Source organism: Pseudochaenichthys georgianus, chromosome 12 (genome assembly GCF_902827115.2).
Source record: "Pseudochaenichthys georgianus chromosome 12, fPseGeo1.2, whole genome shotgun sequence".
In the NCBI taxonomy this organism is placed as follows: domain Eukaryota; kingdom Metazoa; phylum Chordata; class Actinopteri; order Perciformes; family Channichthyidae; genus Pseudochaenichthys; species Pseudochaenichthys georgianus.
The window spans coordinates 11,406,997-11,426,350 of NC_047514.1; the positions used below are offsets into that span (position 1 = coordinate 11,406,997).

At 40.5% G+C, this 19,354-nt stretch overlaps 1 protein-coding gene across 1 annotated transcript in view; it reads left to right on the forward strand.

Moving 5' to 3' along the window:
- Window positions 1-19,354, forward strand: part of LOC117456552 (transmembrane protein 132C-like) — a 163,238-nt gene that overhangs the window by 121,971 nt on the left and 21,913 nt on the right. Inside the window, exon 5 of the mRNA XM_071204977.1 lies at window positions 10,135-10,324. Coding sequence (XP_071061078.1) covers window positions 10,135-10,324 — 190 coding nt within the window. The remainder of the gene's footprint in view (window positions 1-10,134; window positions 10,325-19,354) is intronic.

The window sequence follows — 19,354 nt, forward strand, 5'->3', positions numbered from 1 at the left end:
AAAAGCAAAGAATATCGGAGAAAAAAAGGACTACAAATACTTTTTCCAGACATTCAAATGCTCTATTTGGCCTTCACTTCTTACATGATAGTGCTGCATAATATATCAAGTGAAGCTCCTATGAGAGCAGAATAGGAAAGACAAGTAAAATGGGTTGGCGTGGAGTGAATAGATGGCAAACTTCCTCTGTTCCCACAACGATGTGGCACATTGAGACATAGATTGAGACATAGATTGATCCAAAGCAAGGAAAAAAAGACGAGTTGGTGAACAAAGCAAAGTGAGTGGGAAGCAAAAAGCAAAAAAAAAAGATGAAAGTTAAAAATAACATAAGAAAACTCCAGTATTAGATCAAAAAGATACCTCTCGAGCCGTGATACATAAAGCTTAAAATCATGGTGAGATTTAACACAAGCAGGCAGAAACTGAGCGGCACATAATGAAAACTTATATCTAATCCCTTGTCATCTTTGTGTGTATATGTGTGAGTAACAAGGAAAGGAAGAAGTGTCATTTCTAGTGGGGGGGGGGGGGGAGAGATAAGCCAGTCACACTGCGTTGATCTTATTGTCCGGGATAAGAGGATGAGCACCATGGCCCTCTGGAGAATTTTACTAATACTCCTAGAGCTCACAGAAATCAATAGGGGGATAGAAGATGGTGGTTGTACGCTGATTGATTGTGTTGTATTGTAATCACTGTCTACAGCGTGATGGTAACCACATGACAGAGGTCATGGTGGTATTGGGTGGCTCCCATCAGGCGTTGGGTGGGCTCTCAACAGCTCGTTTGAAATATTATATGTCCAGGGAGACTGAATGAAAAACACATTTTCACTCACCGCCGCAATTTCTTTAATCTCGCACTATAGTGGAGCTGACTCAGAGATAAGTAAACACTGATGTTCAAAGCGTTTAAAGAGGCTGCATTTACTTCTGTCTTAAAAAGGTTAAAAGCTCTTCTTTTTTATGGCTACAAAATACCAGTTTTCTTTATTTTGGCTTATACATTTTAAATGACCCCCCCCCCGGGTTTAACAAATACAGTCACTGGTAATGTGGGGTTGTATTATAGCACAGGATGGATGGTTAGGAGAATGTTGTCCCGTGTTGTAGATCTGTTAGGAAATACACTGAACAAAAATATAAATGCAACACTTTTGTTTTTGCTCCCATTTTTCATGAGATGAACTCAAAGATCTAAAACATTTTCTATATACACAAAATAACCATTTCTCTCAAATATTGTTCACAAATCTGAAAAAATCTGTGATAGTGAGCACTTCTCCTTTGCCGAGATAATCCATCCCACCTCACAGGTGCCAGACGCCATCGAATGTGAGCATTTGCCCACTCAAGTCGGTTACGACGACGAACCGGAGTCAGGTCGAGACCCCGATGAGGACGACGAGCATGCAGATGAGCTTCCCTGAGACGGTTTCGGACAGTTTGTGCAGACATTCTTTGGTTATGCAAACCGATTGTTGCAGCAGCAGCTGTCCGAGTGGCTGGTCTCAGACCATCTTGGAGGTGAACATGCTGGATGTGGAGGTCCTGGGCTGGTGTGGTTACACGTGGTCTGCGGTTGTGAGGCCGGTTGGATGTAATGCCTAATTCTCTGAAACGCCTTTGGAGACGGCTTATGGTAGAGAAATGAACATTCAATTCACGGGCAACAGCTCTGGTGGACATTCCTGCTGTCAGCATGCCAATTGCACGCTCCCTCAAAACTTGCGACATCTGTGGCATTGTGCTGTGTGATAAAACTGCACGTTTCAGAGTGGCCTTTTATTGTGGCCAGCCTAAGGCACACCTGTGCAATAGTCATGCTGTCTAATCAGCATCTTGATATGCCACACCTGTGAGGTGGGATGGATTATCTCGGCAAAGGAGAAGTGCTCACTATCACAAATGTTTTCAGATTTGTGAACAATATTTGAGATAAATGGTTATTTTGTGTATATAGAAAATGTTTTAGATCTTTGAGGTCATCTCATGAAAAATGGGAGCAAAAACAAAGTGTTGCGTTTATATTTTTGTTCAGTGTAAGTATGAGAAAAATGGTTGCTTTTCATGAAAATATTTTTTAAAAAAAGGTAACAAATCCTATCTGCAAATGAACATATGCCTTTTCCATTACTGAAGAGGTGAACATGTATCTCTGTACTAATCCATCGACTTCAGTAAAGTCAAGGGATCAACTAAACCCTTTCAATTCATCCTCTGGGTACCATAATATTTAGTACAAAAGTGAAAAGCAACCCAAAAAAATAATGGACTGACCAATTGATTGCAGGATTTTGCCCGGTGAAGGTCAAGCACCAACACGAAGCACACGAATATATTTCTCTAATTTAGACAGTGAGTGGGAGTTTGTTTACAACCTTTGATCTGCTCGCCCCTCTCCTATTCGCCTTGTGAAATAGATCTGTACTTCTGGTTTATGACCGATCGTGAGGAAAACAAACACGTTGACAGTAAATGTCTTGCAGCGAGTGTAGAGATGCTTTTCTTTTGGAAGGGAAGGACTTTAACAAGAATGTAGCAGTGAATCATTGTAAAGTAGACTCCATTAAGTTGATATTAAAACACTGTGTGCTTAAATCCTTTGTCAAGTTGCATACATTACAAATGTAATATCTATGAGACAATACTTTTTATAAAAATGCAAAAGTGTATGATTGTGAAGGTATTAGACATGTTCACAAACCCTGTTGCTATATGATAATAAAAAATATAGCCAAACAAAAAGAAAATCACATTTATTTTATGAAGACTGCATTTGAGACAGTGTCTAATTTTGAATTCAATGCATAACATTTGAGATAAAACTAAAAAGCATCGTCTTTCTGTTTATTATCTGACTCAGATTGAACTCTTAGAAGATGAGCCCACCGTGGAATTTTCTTTGCACCATTTTAACATCTCCAATTTCCCAGGGAAATGTTTGTTTTCTCTGCCACTTTTTCCGGCTCTGATGGGCGATACGGTGCAGAGTGGCGACACCGCCTTTTGATTGGATGATGCATGAAGCCGCATCTGTTTCATGCAGGAAGCCTGAATCCTCTCATTTCACACACCGTTTGAGGGGAATATAGGGAAAATACGAGAGAGAAATCAAATACTGCAGACCTCTGGGCAGTTGAGAGAGCAGAGATGCAGCAGCAACAGGAAAAAACAGAGGGCGGTAATTCAGAAAATACTGAAGAAGAGACAGTCCAAAAAGGCAATTTGGGAGAAGAACTGAACCATTTCTCTTTTAGTGTTTTCTCCAGCGGCGCCCCCATCTCTTTTACACTGCGGGTCGACTGTTAAAGCAAACTAATCTGTACTGACAGGGACAGGGCTGACGTCGCGGGTTTGATAGATCCTGGGGGAAATCTCCAGCATACATAAATTGGTTATTTTACGTTTCATCTGCCTCTTGACATGGTTTCGTTTTATGATCTCTTTCATTATCTGTCTGTCGCATGTCAACGTTTATCGCTCCATAAACACATCCATTCAACACAGATGAAACAGGCATCAGTGGATGGAGAGCCACCAGCCCCCCCCCCCCCCGCCCCAAGGTTAGGATTGCAGAGCACAAGTTTAATGAACTCAGCGTATTTCTTCTTCAGCTGTTGCTGGGGAGCATATTTTTCTTGTTTCAGTCATTTGCACTTTTTGTTTATTCTGTGATCTGTCACCCTTCCTTGCTTCAATAACCCCCCCAAAAAACCCTGCAGGGCCTCCAATGGCTGCCTTTATGATTTGCTTGTAACAACCTTCTCCAAACTATAATGTAACGCTGCATTTCAGGTTGGCTGTTCCCCAGCGATAGAGGGTTTCGATTGGATCTCATTAGCATCATATGGGAAAAAGAGACATATATTAGACCTGAGATAGTGAAACTCATTAGAGAGGCAGCAGGATTCCCTTGGGATGCTCACACGCAACATATGGTTTCTGCTACACCAGATCCTAATTTATAAATCATTATATTCTAATGACCCCCAACTACATCAGCCTAAATGAGCTCATTACGACGCACACTTGGGATGAGCTAAGGTAGTCTGAGGTATAGCCTCCACTGTTATTGTGCAGTGACCTTTATATCTACACTGTGGGAAGCAGCAGATGGAGCTCCTGTTGGGCGAGGTTTCAGTCATTGGAGATATCATACGACTCCCCATGTGGTCTTCCAAAACGATTAGAATCAAGATGTATTTGTTCGAGAGAAATCGGACTCCAAATACGCAGAGCACTCAGCCACACAGCTGGAGGGTAAGTGAACTACAAATAATTAAAAGAGCTGCACAAGCAAATCATATGTGCCACCACATAGACGGCACTCGGGGAGCAATAAAGAACAGTAATTACATCTTGCCAAAACATCTTCCCAGCACAATGAGAACTGACATTCAACGAACAGTTTGACAAGTTGTGGAAGTGCTTTCTTCTGAGAGTGGATCATACCACGCTCATATTTGTGCATATGGAGCAAAGACAGAGAGTCAATCAGATAAGTACAGACAGCAGGGGGAAACAGATTGCCTGGAAAAAGTTCAAAAACGCCAAAGTCTTCTTTAAAGCTTTCTAATTAACTAATAACGTATTTGTTTAATCCATACAGAAACAGAAGAAACAAGCGCTGGTTTATGGGGAGTTTGACAGTGGAACTTTTTATCTCCTGGCGCAGTTTGGAATAAAACTGTATATGTAAAGCTGTAAAATATTTGCCCTCCTTGAGAAAAGCTGATGAAGTCCATTAAAAGTTATTTGTGTAATTCTTTCAAATAAAACATATATAAATTACCAACTGAAAGTCAGGTTTTGCAGAGATTCAAATCTAGGCCCTTCCACAAAATATGTAAAAACAGATGGCTCACCGTCACACTTACTTTGTCTCCAATTATAGTATTATACCTGATACATTCATATCATGGCCAAGGACACTGTGCATTCTGTACTGTTTTTTCAGCACAATCTTTCTGTTGACACCCGGTTTGCACCAAGAAGTATGCTTGCTACGAGGATAAAAGTAGTATGTTTAATCAACAAAATATATATTTTTAAGCTAAAATGCCAAACATACCACAGCCCAGTCTTTAGGGGACATTACTGACTCCTTACCTACAAGTCCCTCCATGCCCTTGCCCCTCAGTACCTATCGGACATCCTTCACCCACATGCCCCACCCCGGAACCTGCGGTCCTCAGACTCTGGCCTTCTTACCACCCCCCGCACCAAACTGCGAACCTTCGGGGACAGAGCCTTCAGTGTGGCAGCCCCCACCCTCTGGAACGCTCTCCCTGCGGAGATTCGAAACATCCCCACACTTGACGCCTTCAAAAGGGCCCTCAAGTCCCATCTGTTTGCCAAGGCTTTCGACCCCTAATCGATCTGTCGTTTTGTCTGTCTGACTTTTGTTTTGTTATGTTTGTTTTTTTTGCCCTACTACTTGTAAAGCGACCTTGGGTCCCTTGAAAGGCGCTATACAAATCAAAGCTATTATTATTATTATTATTATTATTATTATTACTGTGAGAACATTTGTTTGCTACCACTTTAAAATAATTGAAAATCTCACAACAAATAAAAAAATTGCCGCAAAGTCAGAACTGTTTCATTCAGAGACTAATGAGGAACATATCAAGACTGCCAACAGCAGACATTATGCCACACCAATTAATCCATCTGCTGATAAATTAACAGCAACACAGAAGAAGTCTTAGGAAATATGAAATCTGTCATCGTTTTGGAATCATTGGAATGCATCTGCAAAAAGAAATTCTTGGAATGCACTTTCACGCAGATGTCCTCCTCTCTTGTTTGTCTAACCCTCAGTCAACACACACACTGAAAAAAGTGTGTGTCAAGATCACAAACAGCACATCAAATAAACAACTCTGACTAAGAGAAAAATCCAGCACAGAAATCTGACCCGGACAAAACAAAAAATGGTCATGGGCAAACATTATTTGTTACTTAACAAATAATGGTTGCCCACTGGCTGAGAAAATGAGTTTTTAAAGTTAAACCGTCGTCTTCTGACTCCCATTATTGACAAAATAACCCTCCTCTTTGTCCTAAACTGAGCTTTTGAGGTGTTAGTTCTTATAAACTGTACCCAACCTGTCTCCCTCCCTTCCTCTATTGTTGGACGCACTGTCGATGTGTGTGTTGAAGAAGATTCAGGTCTTTGATGTATCATTGTAGTCAGTGCTAAATCACCGCTGTGCATGAAAGAAACCCCTCGGGTCTCCAAAAGAGACGGCAGACTTGTTCTTTCTCTACCTATTCTCAGAGCCAGATACCCACGGAGGTGTTAAGAGTGAAATGAGGAAAACATGGCCGCATGTTTAACGGGGCTTTTGTGTTGCTCTGCTCCCCTTTATTTCCCTGTTTTCGATCAAAAGGAATTTCATTCTTGTCATTTTTTCCCCCCGTTGTTGCTGTTCAGAGCCCCTTTGTTACTACAACGGCTTGTTTGAAATATTTCTGAACGCCTTATCCTCTAAATGGATACTTTTACCTCTTTTGCTTTCACACCAAACAATAGGACTGACAAATGGAGAAACCTTAAAGTGACATGACTGATTTTCCCGCACAACACAACTGCTATGATACCGGGGTATTGTCAATGTTGGCTTTTGTAGTTGCACTATCAATTCTGTTATCCATCCATCCATCCATCTTCTCCCGCTTATCCGTGGTCGGGTCGCGGGGGCAGCAGTTCCAGCAGAGAGCCCCAAACTTTCTTTTCCCTGGCGACATCAACCAGCTCTGACTGGGGGATCCCAAGGCGCTCCCAGGCCAGCGAAGAGATATAATCCCTCCACCTGGTCCTAGGTCTACCCCTTGGTCTCTTCCCAGCTGGACGTGCCTGGAACACCTCCCTAGGGAGGCGCCCAGGTGGCATCCTAACTAGGTGCCCGAACCACCTCAACTGGCTTCTTTCGACGCGAAGGAGGAGCGGCTCAACTCCAACTTCAATTCTGTTATCTCGGTAGACATTTCGCTTTTATTGAACCCCTTTTAAATGTCTTTCCGTTCTTTGTTTTGCCTTTGTTTATGCGTCCACCTGAAGGCAGAGGAGTGACAGTTGCCAGTGGCTGTATTGAATTGTAAAGGAAATCTCACTAAGAAAAGCGCACATGTTAGCAAAAAGCAAGTAAGCTGTCCTTTACTACCAGTGGGATGCAAGCATTCATCATCTCAAACACAAGCTGTTGGAACGGGTGAGGGTGAGAGAAAACTGCCCTCTATTGGGAGCAACATGACACTGCAGGTAAGTGAAAAAGGGCAGACAAGAAAGCAAATAAGACAAGAGAAAAACAGAAAAAGACTGATTAAATAGGGAGTGAAGAGGCATTGTACTTGTATTGTAGTGTTCAGCACTTACGCTCTGATTGTTTGCAGCTTCTTTGTAAAGCATGACACTCTGTTGCAGATAATTGATTGTAGACCATAAGCGTAAAGCACATAATCACTGCAGTCGCTGCCCCTGAGCCCAGCATGGTGTCAGGCAGGCAGCAGAGGAAAACCCACTGCACCTCTGAAGCACTCTGAATCTCTGAAGAGAACACGAGAACAAAGGCTGGACTCGATCTTCAGAAAGCTATTGACCCAAAGCCAACAACTACAAGTTACATCAAACATGCAGTATTTATTTAGAATTGAAAGCTTCAATATTTGTTGTTGGAGATATTTTTGCTCACAGCAGTTGCTCTGTTTTGATTTTGATTTTTTACTTTCATAAAAAGGAAATGGATTTCAAATTACCAAAATGAGCCTAGAAATGTGTAAACGGCATCCCGCATGAACATATAATTTGAAATTGCAAACATAATGTTTCCTGTTATTCCAGTAATGTTGTCATCTGTCAACAAATGTTGCAGAAATATTTGGCAATGGAAATATTTGGCTTTTTATTTTCACAATTTTGTCCCTAATAATTTTTACAGTTTTACACTTATATAGAGATATGTATTTAGTCGGGACTGTTTGGGAATGATGGGATGGTGAGTGTGGTAGAAATATCTATTTTCTTGCATTCTTTGCAGAAACATGTATGTAATGTCTTGATTGCATATTCAAAAACAATTTCTATTTAAAGGATAAGGCAGGAAATATGTTTTTATCAACACATTCCATTACACGCCTCTGAATTAACTAGGGATCCCATTAAAAGACCAAAACCAAATTGTGTCGGAGAGCCGGTTTCAAAACTTGAAATGCTGCTCGTGGTGCTCAGCCCCATGACCATTCAGTTATTCTGAATATCTTTGAAAACAGGACACATGTATATATAGAGTTTCATTAAAAAAAAAAAAAAAAAAAGGTTCTGTAATATCTGTTAGCGGCAGTGTACAGTAAGTTTTAACAAGCATTGTTCACACAGGAGTTAATATTGCATTTGTCTGGGACTATTTTCAGCAGCGGATTAATACACTAATGAGTATATAAAGCATCAAGGCGGTGTATGTTGAGATGCACCGTACAACGTTGGGTTCGACTTGTGTATTTTCTTTGACAATAATGGCGCTCCATGGAACAGTACATTATTGTCAATATCATGGGATTTTATTGACAATAACAAAAATATCAACTCCCTCCACATTTTTTCTTTTAGAGAAAGTTGTTTATTTGGGGGGATATAAGTGTTACAAATGTGTTTTAGGTAAACATTTTAGTGTGAACAATATCACAAATACAACCAACAACTCTTTCTGTTTTTTTTTTTCCCCGGTTAGAGGGTTTTTTAGACGGAAAGAGGTTCCTTATATATGCTGTCTAAGGAGTGTATAATACCTGTGTTCGAACAGAATCATATAAGCACTCACTGCGGCCAGATAAACACCTATAATAAGCTTTGATTGCCCTCGAGACAAACCTTCTCGGTGACATTAAGAAACACATTTAGCAAAGTTCAAAACATTACCCACTGAAACAGAAGAGCTTTTCCGCTTGACCCAGAATTGATGTCCAAGCTATTTTCATCCATGCTGGTTTTCAGCTTCCAAATCTGTTTTCCCTTCTACTTTTCTACCAGAGTGAGTCCTTTAAATCAGCACTTTGAAGTGAGGCTAGCGTCTGAACATAAGGGGGAGTTGGGTGGGGGTTTTAAATAGAGGCTTGGCCAAAATATGTTTAAGGAAAACCTTGGATCTTACCCCCAACACCCCCCCCCCTTCCTCATGCTCAGTTTGGGCTCTCTCCAGGCTTGTTTTTAATAGCTTAGTTTGTTGCTTAGTGACAACTAAGCAACAAACATACTTCTCATGAGAGAAATTAATAAAATGATGATATACATTGAAAACAACTTTATACTAACTCAGAGGACACAAACAAATATGTATTGCCTTTACTTTACACAACATGTATAAGTTCATGAGCACATTCCACATCCCCCAAGTGCAAATTGTATTGTTTAAGACACCTTGCATATCTGTGTACGGTTGATAGAAAAGGTGTTTGCGTGGCATTATGACTGTGACAGAGAACACCTGAGGGAGAGGCAGCAGCTTGATCAAAGCCAGCGCTCAGCAAATCAAATATGTCAGTAGGATTTTATTTCGCATTCATTGTTTTTCTCTGCTTTGTTTGCATCTCCATCAGCTGAAATCATTCGCCTGGCCCTGGCAATCTCTGCATAGTAGGAAAATAGGGAAAAAATAAATTGCTTTTTTTGTAGTTAGTTCTGATGTGAGAATGAATTTCAACGGCGCCGTGATTAGTTTCATATCAGATAGCCAGATGAGGGATACGTTGACTAAAAGATCAAATATCCACATGCAGCATCTGCACAGCGTAATCATTGTGTATGAATAAAGATTTGTGTTTCTCTTTAAACCGGATTTAAATGTACAATTCTGTCTCAGTCTATCTCCTGTCAATGGACAATAAAGACAATGTTCCATGCAATCTTTCTCCTTCTCTTCATTCATAGTCAACCTTTTGTACTTTTCTCACACTATTTCATGGTTTCACTTTACTGCATCCTTCTCATCTCTTTTGTCTCCCCAGAACATTTCTTTGTCAGTCGTTCACTTATGCCAGCATGTGTCCTTCTTTATCTCCCGCCTCCTGCCACTCTCTCTTTATCTTAACCTGCTCCTGACACCCATCTTCTCCCCCCCCCCCCCTGCAGGGCGGAGGCACCGGGCTACCAGCGGGTGCTGCAGGTTGACCTGGAGGTGAACGGGCTGGTGGTGACTCAGGGGGGACGGGAGGTCACGTGGCAGGTGGAGTACCCCCTCACCCGTACCCTGACCAGTGAGGTGCCGACTCTCATCCGCCTGGCATCGCAGGACCTGGGGGGCATCGTGCCGCTGGCCATGGTGAGCAGTGGGGGGTGAGCTGTGGGAGTTTGTGTGAATGCAACGTGGACGTATAAAGAGAAAGTGTGGGTATTTAATTACCGAATTATCTTTTTTTCTTTATCCTGCAAATGGATGACTAATGGGAGGGCTACCTCTGTATAAGCTATGCTTTCTTGCCCTCCCGCTTCTACTAATTTTGTTTGTTTTTCGGATGTATAAATTGTCTAATTGTTGAAATAGTAGAATAAAGAAAAATGAAAAATTGGGTACAGAAATAGAGCTGGGGACCCTTTTGTTCCCAAGAAAGTTGCTCAGTGGTTCATAAAGCTAAATATCTTCTACTGATGGTGTACCTGGCTCTTACTCACAGAGCCTATAGAGAAGCTAATTATTACTTTTTCTATCACGGATCAATTCCCTGATAATATTCTTCCTTAATCAATTGATTGTTGCTGCCACAATAACGAAGAGCTCATTAAATCACCTTCACAATAATCATTTTCTCTATGCAATGAATAGTCAACACAACTACCTGGGCCTATAGAGAAAGTTAATCATTATGTATTATGGAAACATTGCCCGAAAATATTTTATATTCATCAACTGACTGAATACAAATCTTGAGAAAAATAATTTTGAGAACTGCTTTCACAATACCATAAAAATAATGATATCACCTTGACGACGCCTTTTTTCTCCTTACAATAGTAAACACATCAATTAGCAAACTAGTTACTAAAGCAATAAAAGTCAAATAATTGTTGTTGAGTAAAAAGTAGTGTCTCCGTAGTAGAAAATAAGTATAAAGTCACATAAAACCTAAAGGAACCTCAATGTGTACTTCAGTAAATCCACTGGATCTGCGGCAACATATCATCATAACAGATCAAACAAACAATATTATCTAAATATAACTTCAGTCAGGTTCTATAAAGCAAGTGAACATGGTTTTGAAATATAACAATGACTATTAGATCAAAGCCAAGAGTTTCATGTGGTTTTTGAGGCGGTTCATGTCCTTATACTGTAGTAGCCCTATGGCAATGATCCTAAGCAAAGAGACAAGGCAGCCAAGGATCATTTTCTGACCAAACACTGGAATGCTTTTGACTGGCGGAGTCACATGTCCTACAGTACATCCAACCAAGCATGTTTTTCACTTGCTGAAGACGAGAAGGCAAAGAGCCAAAAGCAGAGCATCAGCGGGGAAGATACTGATGCCTTCTGACATCTAGGTGTCGCACACGTCAAAACTCATTTAATGCAACTACGTATGTATACTGAACAAATGACTTTCCCTTTATGAGATTGAGAGACTTTAAACAAAGGCTTATAACTGAATGCTTATCATCTATTGAAGATATCATATACAGTTCTAATACTTTTGTAAGCAGGTAAAGCAGATAACCAACTTTAACACCCACAGTGCTGTACTGTATATTTCCAAGGACTATACATTTGCTGGTCACTAGGCAACGTGTCTTGCCACTAGTCGGAGAACAAATACATTTATAAAGATTCCACTTAAAGTCTGCATTCTCCCACATATGAAAAGAAAATCTCTTATTGTCTGGTTGTGAGCCTTTGACCTCCGCATTGCACAGTAAGGAACATATCCACTCTTTATTAATAGTGATAGAAGAAAGCATGGCAGAATTATTATTATAATACATTAGTCCCTTAAAAAGCCAAGCCCCGATATTTTGAACACAAAGCTTTCTTTTTTTAATTGCCAGTAATCTGGTTAACACTGCTCTCAGACTGTGCTGACTGAGAAGTTAATTGCGTTTGGATTTAGAAAGTCCAAACATGCGTGCATTGGCAAGTGGCTTAAAAATGCTAATTGTATTATTATAATGACAATGTAAATTGTTTTTCGTAAATGAAAGGGAAACCACTTAGTATGCTGCAAAGAGATAAGTAAAGTTTAAATTTTTCCTCACCGATAATGGCCACCTAAAAATCGAATGTCCTCGACCTCTTTTTTAACTTTTATTATGACAATTTGAGTAGGCAGCAATTCACCTCTGACTGATGGTGTCTGGTCAGAAGAGCAGCCATTAAACTCTGACTACATCTTGAACTTTCAATGTTGTCAAAGCTGAATTGTTTTTCAATCAACAAAAAGACGAATAAAAAATGCAAACAACAAGGTTGCATTTGAAATAAACTTTCCTAAATTACATAAGATACTGCGAAGGTCCAAAATAAAATGGATAAACCATTCTGATAAAAACAATACAATGTGTATTATTGAGACAAAATTACAACCTCTGACATTACAACTTTATTGGAGTCATATGAGTGTTAGACATGTAGAGAATGCTAAAGTAGCCCATACTGTAACTGACCGAGTAATGAAAGAGAAATAATTGCCCAGGGACACAACGACATGCCGACTGCAGTGGGATTCGATCCTGTGTGACCCACTGATCCGAACACCAACGCACAACCCACTGCACCACACGCCTCACTAATTGTACAGCAATGTGACTCAGCAACAAACAAATCTCCATTGCCAACAATCATATTTGCTTTTGATTCTCACTCAGACAAACAGCTGTAAATGTGCGCTGATGATCGCTGAACATCACATTACCAAGAGAGATTGGAAAGGACTGGGCCACTTCTCTCATGGGGAATTAGACTGACAAAATGTTAGTTCAATTTAACAGGGTTTTTTTTGCGTTATTTCTATTTAATTCACGGAAACATTATAGAGTTTAACTTTATTTCTACATCATTTCTAAAGCAATACCTTTGAACCTAAAATAATTAGCATTTTATTCTCAAAATGCTAACTTGTGCTACTTTCTCTGTAGCAATGTATTTGTATCATTATAGTTTATTATCAAGTTTTTACATTACTGTTTCATCACTCACCAAGTTCACTTTCCCCTCTAATAGTACACGTTTAAAGGCAAATGAGTCAGAGTCAACAAACAGTGTTATTACATTTTCTGTTATTTGACATTAATCTCCACCTTTGCAGCGGAACTGGTCGGCAGACACCTATCATTGCAGACACTCGTCAGAAAACCAGACACCTCAATTCAATAAAACTCTCATCTCCCTGTGATCCCTCTCTGGACCTCACTCCCACTGAGAAGAACACACACACACACACACACACACACACACACACACACACACACACACACACACACACACACACACACACACACACACACACACACTCTCTTTCACACTATCTGCCTGCCAAACAAAAAAGTACAGGTATCTGCTTTCTTGACTTTACAGCTGCTGTAAACTGCCCTTTTAGTGTGACTGATTGAAGTATTCTGATCGCTCCAATGGAAAAACATTCTAAAAATGTTTGCAGCTTTAGATAGAAAATAAATGGTGAGATGTTTGCCCAATCTAGAGCATACCACAAGGTTATTTCTTACCCTCAAGACATGAAGGCTCCTGACTGCATACAAGCAAGACATATTATCATTGGATATTCGTCCTGCAGCAATGCACAGAGCCCTTTACTGACATTTCAAGTTGAATGCTCAATACGCCTTAGAAAATATCTATCTCAACACTTTTTAAAACTGACTTTAAAGTTGATTTTCTGGTGGAATTAAGTTTCAATTCTGTAAAAGGAAAAGAAGAATTATGGCTTTGGAACGAGGTGGTTTCACGTGTCCTCAGAGCAGTTCCTCTTGTTTCAGGAATATTTAATTAATCATTTTCTTTAAACAGAGCAAAATTAAATAGATGCACTAATAAGAGGAAATTACACTTTCATGTTGGAACATTCTTAAGTACATTAAGAAAGTATTAATTGGTTGAAAGTGAGTGTGTTTTTAGGATTCAAAAACAGATTCCTGGATTTTTTGCAATGACATTTTTTTCTCCAGTAGATCTTTAATAATAATAATAATAATAATATTAATAGATTTATTTTGTTAGCGCTTTTACAGGTGCTCAAAGACGCTTTACAGATATAGTGAAAAGAAAAGAAAGGACCAACAAATAAATATGAAAGCTTTAGCGCAAGTTCAATATTAGACCTAACAATGAGTCACTTACACGTCACTCTATTGCTCCCTCCCCCCTCATTAAATGCGTGGGCTCACCTCTCAGCAGCCAATTGCTGCACACGTTAAATTCCTTAAATGCCTGCTCTTCCTTCCTGTCAGTTGTCATTTCAGGTGACCACACGCAACCCTCCTCCACCCCTCTCGCCTCCCGTCTCCTCCAGGACAAAGCTAAACTTCCTTCTTCAGACCGGTCCCACCTATCACCAGTGTCTAGACCCCGGGGATTTCATCGGAGCGGTTCTTTCCCTCCTGAATGATTATCCTGCAAACCGGGGCCTAATCGCCAAACACCATTCCATTCTCCTGTTGTATCATCGTGGCAATCATTTCATTCATATGACGTGTAACAATAAATATGTATTCCATACATCACGTCTCTCCGGGTTGAAATATAGTTAAAGTTAAAGTCAAGAAACCTTAAAGAAACCTCCAGCGGTTTTATATTTCAGATAATAACATTGTCTCTAAAAAAAAAATGTAATTAAAAGATTTAATAGCCCCAAGATTTATGATCAAAAGTGTAAACTAAAGAAGAGAAATCAAGAGAAAGTTATTTTACCACTCCATTACTGAGATGTTGTGAACTCAAGTCATGAATGCCGTCACAAGCTTGAAAGACAGAACATGCAGAGAACATGAGAGAACATGCCAACGGAGATTTTAAGGCATATTCCCATACATTTGATCGTGGTCTCTTGCCACGCTTGTGTCTCTCTTTGTGGCTCATTACAGGAGACCGTTAGGCCCCCATAGCTCTTTACAGTACACCCCAAATGCTATCATTAGCATTTTATTCATAGCCTCTGAAAGGACTCCCTCCGTTTCAAACCCACTAACATTAGCTTTGTTCTCACAGTCCCATAACATTATAATCAGGGCCATTAGCGGGAAGCTCAATCTATTAACTTTTTTTCTTTCTTTCGGTTACGGGTTAGCACCTTTTGTCTGCAATGATTAGGGTATGGCCCAAATTAAAGCTTTTTTCCCCGTATTGACTCACGTTTGACAGATAGTGATAAGCCGAGGCAGCAAGGACAACACACTTGGTAAGAAGTTGTGTCCTCCGAGAGACAAACAAGTCAAAAAGAAAATACTCCTCATATCTGTACTTCACACACACAGCACTATCGCTTCATCAGGGCCGGCCAGCAGTATTCCAGCAGGCTGCCATCAGTCACACTGTCACGCTGTCAGGAAGTGTGTTTGGAAATGGCCCGGCAGAGCACTAATAGGCTGCAGGGAGGCTATCCACGGGCATTAGCCATCTGCATGCAGCCATGATGCCCCTTACAGCTTGATTAAGTCCCCTTGTGTATATACAGGCCTCTAATTGACTGTTCTATCTTTCCCTTGTGCATTTTGACAACATTAATTTTCCCTCTATCCTTCTCTTAACCCTAGTGGATTCATTCTTATGCACAAGTTGTTTTTTTCTAATCTGGTCCCAGTAATTGTATACTGCAAGTATAAGAGAGAGCCAGAGAGAGCCAGAGAGAACCAGAGAGAGAGAGAGAGAGAGAGAGAGAGAGAGAGAGGACTGTATTTTCATTAGTTATAAAAAAAATAACTGAATTCTGTAGGCTAACAAAATCAATATCTGTTTAGCACAAACAACACAGTATCCCGTATCACTGATTGACCAACATTCCTATCTTTAGGGCTTTAACTTACATTTACTGTAATAATTGATTAATTTGGGAATTATTTTATAATTTTTTTCTGTAAAGCTGACACATGTAGGCTCAATACTCACCTTGAGAAAATGTGCAGATACTGTAAATGTGAATCGACACCCGATGTATTGATTGGACTCCCACACACAGTGAAAACAGGAAGCGTGCCGCTCTGGATTAAAAACTTTTGCCAAGCTGATTTCAAGCAATTTATACAGCGCTCATTTGCTCTGCAGCTGTTCTGTGGCGTGAGTAGGAGTCATGGCAACTTCTAAGTGTGCATGTTTCTACATGTGAGCACGCGGCGATGTTGCAGAGGGAGGGCAGCACTCTCCAGATGAATAACTAACACACTATGTGTGTGTCCTCGGTACTGCACACAAACTTTATTTCACTCCTGCCACCCAACATCTCCCCCTCTCAGCTTCTATGTATGTCAGTCAAGCTTTACTTTGAAGCTAAGCCTGTCCATTCTGTAATTTGTTGTTGTGTGTTTGTTTATTTTGTGCTGGCTTGCCTTCCATCACCCTTTCCCCACTCTGTCAGTCTGGCTCCAGAGTCTTCTATGTGGCCCGCTCGGGGCCAGGGTTCAGCACAGCGCGGCTCTGCTGGCTTATTCTAATCAAATGGCCCCCAGAAACAGACGAGGAGCCCCGCGGAATATGGACAGGCTTTATAAGGGGCAGCCGATTTCCCACTGCTGACTTTGGCATTTCCTCTACTGTTAAAAGAGTGAGAAAGAGTGAGGAAGGAAAAACAACGCAGGCTTAATATTTAATCTCACTAAAAGTATTCAGCGCTCCACACAGTACACAATGAGAAAATTCAACGGATTGTCAGGCCAACAGGTTACGCAATAAATCAATATCTAATTAATGAGGAGAGTATAAATCACCGCAGGTCCTGATTTAATAATCAATAATGGTGATTCTTACTCCTGGTCATGGCAAAATGCCCCCAACCTGCTTCCCCTCCAAATTCTTTATTTGCTAATACTGCTATTACAGCTCCCTGCCGATTGTGTTAAATCAGTGGAGACACAGGAGTTGATTATTCAGCATGTTGTACCCTAACCTCTGATTCACTGTTGTTGAGAATGCAGTACGTGCAAAAGAGAGACATGATACTGGAGAATGAGTCTGTACGTTTTACTCACTGCATGTACAGTTGAAGTTCTCTAGATACAAAAGTAGCACCTGAAATGACTGACATCTTCTTTAACAAAGTAATTTTTTACCCGCGTCATCTCAGCTCTCTGCACCTTTCCCCCGGCTTCTCTCCGACTCCCACATTGCAGTGCGGAATAACTTGGCTCCTCTACCTTTTTTTTCCCAAGCCATAACCATAAAAAGATTCAATTCTATGAACACCGCTCTCCACCTGCTATGAAGCAGAACACCTGTGGAGGTGTTGATTCCCCTGCCCTCATTTTGATTTCATCTTCTGCTATAGGCTGTGAGACGCTCGGATGTATTTGATTGGCATGGGGACGATGCATAGTTGCTGGAGGGAATATACTTTTTTTTATTGATAATTGATACGAAGTGAATAGCCGAGTGCTGCATTGGCGGGATAATTCCCCCCCACAAGCACCTGTGCAGACCATGTCAATCAAAGCCGGTTAGTGAGTGGTTGAGCTGCGGGTCTCAAGGAGGTCTGAGGAATCTGTTCAGTCAATGAATAATAAATTGCTGGATGTGTTAAGCAGGGGTGACGGCCCTGATCTAAGCTAAACATATCTCATGTCTCCTTCTCCTCCCCCTCTTTATAAATATATAGCATTAGTTATGAGTGTTCTCTGATGTCTCCCCTGGGCGTACAGCTTTCTCTGGTACAGGGTGTACTGAAGTGACTTGTACAAAGAGATGTAGAATTCTTATGGACTTGAAGGCAACTGGATAGGTCAAATCAATTTATTTATTTGTATCACTGGGGCTCAACATTTTTTTTTTACCCTATCTTGTTTTTTGTGGTAACATCAAATGCTAGGATTTTTACTGTGATGTCCTTTGATTTAATTGTAGATATGAATATATGCACTGTATATACAGTACAGTAGTTTGCAAGCATACCATTAAATAAATACTCATTAAAATTAAGACCCTCAGACTGCACAGTGCATTCTCTCTACCATACTGCCCACACTAATACCAACACTGCTGCCCTCAAATAACTACATGTTTTCATGCAAGCTTGGCATATATTACCGTGGTGAATTTATCTATATACAATGTGAAAAGACAACCCCTATGTTGACATTTTATTCCTGTGACTTCCCGTTAATTAACATCTGATTACATCCATGTATCCTTATGTATACAATTGTGTTCTTTGGTGTCACAAATAGCTGATGTAGAAAACTTCAAAATGAAGTAATTGTTGTGTGCTATAAAATGCAACTCATGCATTTCCATATAATGTTGATGGAGAGATGTTCAATAAGAGTGCAATTATTTTAAGTGTCATAAAATCATGACAAAGCAACGTGGGGTGAACATGGGCAAGGAGAATGTTGACACTGACAAAAAAGAACGAAGCCTTGAGCATTTCAAATAGTTGACGAGTGTTTTGTGATAAACCTTTTTTGTATGGGTTTCTAAAAATGATGAATCAACTATAAGAATAGTGGCAGTTTCCAGGATGAAATTGCCCTCAGGCTAGCTGGAAGACAAACTGAAAGGTGGTTTCAAACATCCTCCATGGCCACCCAGTCGTCAGATCTCAGGAGATATACAGTATTGCTAGAGTTTTGTAGCTTTGATTTCCCAGCACCAGTGTGTGCCCTGTCCTTGAGCTTGCTGACATCCATATACAGTGACTATTCTTTAAAAGGGGTGCTTCTGTAGGTTGTCTGCTCCCTTACACATCATTCATCCGCAACCATATCAGCCCCCACACACTCCCCTCCTTTTATCCCTGTTGCACAGAAGCGTAATGGTCTTTTATCGATTCTTCCCCCTCTCGCCTTTCTTCTCTTTTCCGTGCTCTCTTCGCTGGACCGCAATGAGATGTTGTTAAGATAAGCTGCTGTGCCAAGGAGCCAGGACTCTTTTTTGATGAGCTGGGCAGCAAGGGTGTGTTTGTGTGTGCCATATGTGCTTATACCTATGATCCATTGATGTGAATGTAGCATATGTGTGTGGAGGCAAAAATGGAGCCCTTTGGAGAGAGATTATCTGCATTGTCTACAAATAGGCTTCATGAATAGAGCATGCATTTAACTCCTATATAACCCCAGGGGTGTGTTAGGCAGCCAGAAGATGGCAAGTGTCGGAAGGGCAGATTTCATGGAAAGAAAATACTCCTTTTTTACCTATGAATCA